The sequence below is a fragment of the Diachasma alloeum genome, unplaced genomic scaffold, assembly GCF_001412515.2.
Source record: "Diachasma alloeum isolate Michigan unplaced genomic scaffold, Dall2.0 Dall_scaffold_00210, whole genome shotgun sequence".
In the NCBI taxonomy this organism is placed as follows: domain Eukaryota; kingdom Metazoa; phylum Arthropoda; class Insecta; order Hymenoptera; family Braconidae; genus Diachasma; species Diachasma alloeum.
The window spans coordinates 1308120-1315090 of record NW_021680375.1 but is presented as its reverse complement, the minus strand read 5'-3'; the positions used below and the strand labels follow the sequence as shown (position 1 = coordinate 1315090).

The window sequence follows — 6971 nt, the reverse complement described above, 5'->3', positions numbered from 1 at the left end:
TCCCTTACTCAATCACTCGGTCTTCGTCAGGGTTTTGGGTGTCTCACTCGGGAATATTCGCTTGAAGCCGAGGGGGGATCGCCGTCGATGGAAGAGGTTTGAATTTTACCGCGGTTGGAGTTTTGGGTTTCGGGGGTTTCGGAGTTTTTGATTTTGCAGGGAGTAGGGTAAACAAGTCAATTTCTGGACGTTGAGTAGTTGAGTTTCTGGGCGATTTCAACTTGCATTGAATATTCCATAAATAAAATGGAAATTGTATAGATTATTTCATCTTTCAATAATATTGTTCGGGTCCCATATGACCCTCATGGTTTTTATTCTGACCCTTGTGACCCATAGTTTCTGACCCCCATGACCCTTAATCTGACCTTGGTGATCCTTAATCTGATCCTTGTGACTCTCATTTGAATCCTTAATCTGACCCTGATTATAACCCTCGTGAACCTTATTTTGACCTTGGTAACCCTTAATTTCTGACCCTTGGTTTTTGACCCCTATGTCCCTTATTTGGAGCTTTACTCTAACCCTTGTGGCCCTTAATCTCGTAACCCTTAATCTTTCGCATCTTGATCTGACCCTTGTGGCCCTTATTTGGACCCTTATTCTGACTCTCATGACCCTTACAACCTTTGTGCTTCTTAATTTCGAGTGCCAAATTTTTATCACCAGAAGTCGATTTGAAATTTTATAATATAGAGAAATACTGTATTACATTATCTCTCTATATTATAAAAATCTAAATCGGCTTTTGGTGATGAGAATTTAGTAATCGAAATTAAGACTCCAAAAGGTAAGGCTCAGAAATGAAGGATCACAAGGGTCAAAGTAAGGGTCACGAAGGTTATAATGAGGATCAGAATAAGGGTCAGAAAGGTTATAATAAAGATCAGAATAAGAGTCAGAAAGGTTATAATGAGGATCAGAATAAGGGTCACGAGGGTTAGATTAAGGTTCACAAGAGTCAATTTAAGGGCTACAAAAGTTAGAATAGGGGTCAAAATAAGGGCTATAATTCGACTACCTGGGCCTGCACGAAAGAATAATTCCAGTTGGCCACTTGAACGACGAGACCACAATACGTCGTTGGGACGAGTATCTAAGCTCCTTGACGAATACTGCCCTCAAGACAGTGGGTCGAGGAATTAGTAGAGATGAGTCAACTAACCGGTTGAGTACAAAATAGTGCAGTCAAAATATGCAGATTGTGAATAATCACTGTCCGTGACTTGAGCAAGACCAAGAGCTGATTCGAATAACTGGGTTTGGCAATTGACTCTCTGTGACTCGCTCTTAGTAATTGTCTCTTGCGACTGCGACTGCAGCTATGACTAGCTGACTCTATGACTGACTGACTGCCTAGCCGACTGACTGGTAACTGCCTTGGATGTCCGGGGGCAGCCCTTATATATCCTCGATTGACCCCATCCGTAATGAGAGATTCTGTAGGGGTGGGTCCATGGCAACCCGATGTCCTCGGATGATGGCCATATCTGGGGATTCGTATCAATTGATGACTTCTGCGCGCACCGGGCTGATCCGTGGTCAAGAGGGTAGAAAAGTGAGGGTGAGTTCAGGCCTCGCGCGCTACGCGTGATTCACGGAATCGGTCCCCTTTTATGATTCCCGGAATCTCGATTTGACCCTTCGTAATGAAGACGCACGCCTATCTAGGGGGGAGTGATAATGGGGCAGAAATCGTCACAATTTCTGATCCATTGGGTTTTTACGAGCGCACGTGTTCATGGAATGACGTCATGGCCTTTTGATGTGTGATAAGCTAAAGTATGACCTTAGAGAACTGTGATGCCTTCTTCCAGGTGTGTTATCGGGTATTCATTAAAATTGCCCTATTCAGGAATGCTGAATGCATAGAGTGGAAAATCGTAGTTTTACCAATGAGTGGGAAATCGACTGTCGATTCGTTCGTGTTACTCGTGAAGTATCTCAATTCACACCTGGGTCGGGTGTATTTCGGGGCACGTGCGAGTCTTGCATTTTCCAGTGATTATTTCCTTACTCATTACAACAACGGTCCACGGAGGCTGGGTCCGGCTATTTGGAAACGCTTGATTATGAGTTTTTCTATTAGGCTGATTTTTATGACTGTGGTCACCCTTAAGTGGTTCCGGCGGTGGGGCGTCTCGAAATCGGTCTCCCCACATTTAGTGTCACCGAGCCCTCATAATTTACGTATTTTATGGGGTTCTTATGATCGTTGACAGCAAGCCATGAGTGTGGTTTTACTTATTGCATGATCGCAGTTTCCATAGACTCTGGGTGTCTCTATTGGTCAGTTGTACCTTTGTATAGCCACGAAATCCACTGTTCCCCCTGGTCACCCCAGAAACAATGGCGGCACCCCTGGCACACGCGTCGCCTTGGGTGGTAACAATCTCGATCGTTCCTGCACACTCCATGGTATTTGTTAAAGATGGAGGTTTTTGTTTATAAACTCCATAAAGAAAACGCGGAGTCTGCGCCAGAGTTTCTAGAAAATTCGAAGGAATTCGAGATTTTTTTTTAATTCGAGGGAATTCAAGGAATTTCTAGAAATTTGGGGGGAATTGAAGAAGTTTCTCGAATAATCGAGTGAATTTAGCAGCAATGCGGTGAAACGGTTCAAGTCGATTTTGACTATCGACCAGTTTTCAATGAATTTCTCGAAATCTAAGGGAGGTAGCGAAATTGTTGTTAAGATCCCTTTTGTAGTCCTTAATTCGTTCTACAAAAAAGGTAATTACGAAAATTTCGCTATCTCCCTTAGATTCAGAGATATTTCTCGAAAACTTGGCGGAGGGCTAAGTCGACTCGACCAGTTTTACCGCTTCGCTGCTAAATTTGAGAAGTTTCTAAGAATTTCGAGCGAATGCAAGGAGTTTCTAGGAAATTCAAGAGAGAACGAAAGAACACAGACGTATCCACGTACAATTACAGCTGTTTCAAAAAGACACAGCCGCCCGCATTTTTTTAAATCTCTAATTTGAAGTGGAAATTCACACTAGCGTCCTCTCGCGCCACAAACTCCCCCGTAAATCCATAGTCCCCACCTCTCCAAAATTTCCCACTCCGTGCCTCAACCACCGCCATTACTGTCCCCACTTTTCCCTTCACAACGTTGATTATGCACAAAAAATATTGTTGAGCCCAAAATCCCCCATTTCGACATTTTCCATCAATTAACTATCAACTAATTAAACAATATATCCTCCTCTCAAATAAATATCCCAAGCCTTCGTGTGATTGTCAGTGATTTACGGTGTTACCGGGCGGAAAACCCCTCTTGTCAAATGTTAACTGAGTCAAATAAAGTTCTACTGAAAATAATCGAAATATTCGATGGTTATTTAGAAACTTTATCAAATTTACCGAAAATAACGTTTCAATAACAATCAGCGATTACCAGTCCTCAATAACAGTGAGATTTTAAGTGACGTACAAGATATATTGTCCACAAATAAAGAAATCAGTTTTGGCGAAGTGGAAACATGTCGAATATTGAAATTGATGAGAGGTAATAAATATTTAGAAATTTTCGGTAATTTCGGCACATGATTATTCAGTCTTCATGATCTCTTGGGTTGTTTTTCGTAGAGTCACTGATGAGATCGAGGCATTGGGAGCAATTCTACTGGATAATGAGCTGAAAGTGAAGGAGAATGAGAGGTAATTGTTTATTGTTGATTGGAAACGAGATATTTCGAGTGTTGGAGAAGAATTTTATTGAATTATTCATGTGTGAATTCGACCTGTTCTGTTGCAGAGGAATTCCAGAAGTAATTGAAACTCTAGTGTTCCCTTCAACTGGAGAAGATTCTCAGTCGCAATACGTCTGCGTAACTCTCGTAGTTTATCTATCTCCGGGATACCCAGACGTCTCTCCAGTGGTAACGTTGAAAAACCCTCGAGGGTTGGACGAGGACACTGTTAAACTCATTCAGCACGAGGTGGAGGACAAATGCAACGATTTTTTAGGACAACCTGTTATGTTTGAGCTCATCGAGGTAATTTGCAGCATCAAGCTATTTTTCCACATCTTTCCTCGGAGAAAATATAATTTTATTTCAATCTCTTTCTGAATAATTCATTAGAAAGAGATGACTCGTTGAAGGACCGAATGTCAATTTTATATCATGAAATTGTCTGTGAAGAAAGTGAGATTTTATTCATATTTATAAAATTACACTCATCCACACCATAATTTAATTTTTATAAATTTTTAATGAAAGAAGAGAATTTCCAAAAAGCCATTGACCGTCAGTTGTTCAATTATTCAATAAATAAATAATCAATGAATTTGATAATGAAAAGTCAATTAGACAATCATCCAAAAATCCAATACTTAAATTTGAACGATTACAAAGCTTCCATTTAGAAGCAAAAGATATTAGTCTTCAATTTTTGAAGTCCCAACATGATCTCTTAAGCCTTAAAATACTATACAATTCATCATAAATAATAGACTAAATATCTAAAATTAATAATTGTAAGAAATGTAAATATTTTTATTTAGTTAATAGAACATGACTGATAGTGTAAATAAATCTTGTAGAGTTAAGGACTTTAAACAACAAAAAAACATGATCTCTTGACATTTCGTACTAGAATCACTCATTCCAGAAGTCAAACAATTCATTAAAAATGAAAATCTGGTCGACTTGTTTGTTGTTCTGCCTCTCGATATAATAATAATAATCTAATAATGTATGATTATCTCAGCAGTGAAAGCATGGAGCCTGTGAAATCTCGTAAAACGATACGGTTGATGAATTTTACTCTCATGTCGGCATGGCATTACCCATACTAAGGAGTCTGATGCAATTTGTGATAGGTTTACACGAGTAAATCACACTCTTCAGCGTATTTTTCACTTCCTCAATATTTCATAATAGATTTTTATTTGATAAGTTCTGTTATGCAGATCAACGAATACTTGTTGACGATTTTTCCATTTTTTTTTCTCAATTTATTATCATAACCAAGAAATTATTTCAGTACTCTGCAACATCTGAATCCACTAGCTTGTTGATTATATTTATAATCAACTAATCATTATTAACTATAAGAATTTTTTTTCTCACATGTGTACTCATTTCATTTTGTTGAATCTTTCAATTTTTATCATGACAAAATCATTCAGAAAACGAATGGAGAATTACTAAATCAAATATTCGATTCTTTCTTAAATTTCAAAAAATTATTTTTCATAAAAAATTACATTTTTTTTTCTGCATTTTTAGAAAAAAAAATAATTTAAGAAATGATTGATTCATGAGATAATCAATTCATCAGTTGATTATATAATTTAACTAATTATTCATTATTTTTTTTCATTTATTCATTCTCATTCAATTAATTATCTTATTCCTTTATTCATTCATTTTCAGAATTAATTTCTACGAATTTTAGAGGAGAAGATGTTCAAAATTATTCTTCAATAAAAAATTTAAAATAATCAGATATCGCTCTGTTCAATAATTAATTTGTTAATCGTTAATTACTTAATAGGTAAATCGTTAATGGTTTTAGTTGGTACGTGAACACTTAACTCGGAGTAATCTTCCAACTGGTCAATGCGCCGTGTGTCTCTACGGTTTTCGAGAGGGGGATGAATTCACCAAAACCGAGTGTTATCATCATTTCCATTCCCATTGTTTGGCAGCTCACGTCGCAGCTGCGGAGAAGTATTACCGCGAGGAGTTGGAGAAACTGCCCCAGTGGCAGCAGGACTCTGCCAAAGAATTTCAAGTACATGAACATTTTTTATTATCAAAGAGTAAATTGGGTAGAAAATGGTGAAATGAGACTAGTTAAATTGTCCTCGAGGTGAGTCTTTGGTGAATATATTGCTAAATACCATGGAAATAGACATATTCTTATGAGAGTTTGTAATAAAGATTAGGAAATAAGTCCGATATATTGGAAATTGTAAGTGGATAATTTATCATGGCAACCAATGATCTGACAGCCATTGACAACTGTGACAAATAATGACCTTAGATCCCACTAGAATCATTAGATAGAATGGGTAAAATGAAACAGTCGAAAAATGACTGTTTGACGCGATTCAAGCGAAAAAAAATTTTTTTGTCAACTTTTAACATCATTTTCAAGCAAAATTAGAACATCTAAAAATAGAACGATTTCCGTGCTTCTATCCAGAAGCAAAAAATCGAGATAACAATCAAATATTCAAATTCCCACTCGAATATTCAAATTCCGAAATAATCTATCAACCAGTAATCGTGCCAGAAGATTACATGTCTAACCGAAAAATCTTTTATGAAATCTAGAATTACTTACTCAGTAGTTAATAGAACATTTAAATTACGAATTATTTATTATGTTCGAATTTCAATTAAGACCCGAGTGTACTATCTTTCGAACGTTATCTCGATGTTTTTTTTTTATCTTTCGACATCTGAAATCGTCAATTAAGTCCTGCATCATGCAGAAGTTTTGAAAAATTATGAATGAATAATAAAAAAAAAGTAGAAGAAATTCTTAATTTTTTCAAAGAGCATTTTTAATTTATATTCAGAATAAGTTGAATAACAAGAAATTGAAAAATGTGATTTACGGTGACAAATGGCGGCCTGTCACCCAATAGCATTCAGGGGGAAGATTGATTTCGTAAATCTTTTCCGACACTGCACAGAGACATTTATTACGGAAAAGGCTCTTTGAAAAAAGTTGTAATATTTTGGAGAATTTTTTAATCACACTTTTATAACATAAAACTGGCAGACGACTACATACCATTGTTTTGAAAATTAAGATACCTAGCTGTCACTTCCCATGAGAAGGTAGTGTTTTGTTATGGCCGTGACTATTCGCACCATTGCGTGAATCACTCCCGTACACTCCACGCATGCGTGAAGTTTGTGTGTTTCACGCAGCCGAATTTTCATACTGCTGTGTATTTCACGCAGTTGAAGTTTCATACTACTGTGTGTTTCACGCAGTTGAAGTTT

The 6971-nt window shown here is 37.1% G+C and overlaps 1 protein-coding gene across 1 annotated transcript in view; it reads left to right on the top strand.

Moving 5' to 3' along the window:
• The first annotated feature begins 3083 nt into the window (after positions 1-3083).
• LOC107036595 (E3 ubiquitin-protein ligase RNF25) overlaps positions 3084-6971 on the top strand; it is a 14984-nt gene continuing 11096 nt past the window's right edge. The window contains exons 1-4 of the mRNA XM_015254653.2: positions 3084-3511; positions 3592-3663; positions 3761-4001; positions 5527-5745. Coding sequence (XP_015110139.1) covers positions 3486-3511; positions 3592-3663; positions 3761-4001; positions 5527-5745 — 558 coding nt within the window. The 5' untranslated portion in view covers positions 3084-3485. The remainder of the gene's footprint in view (positions 3512-3591; positions 3664-3760; positions 4002-5526; positions 5746-6971) is intronic.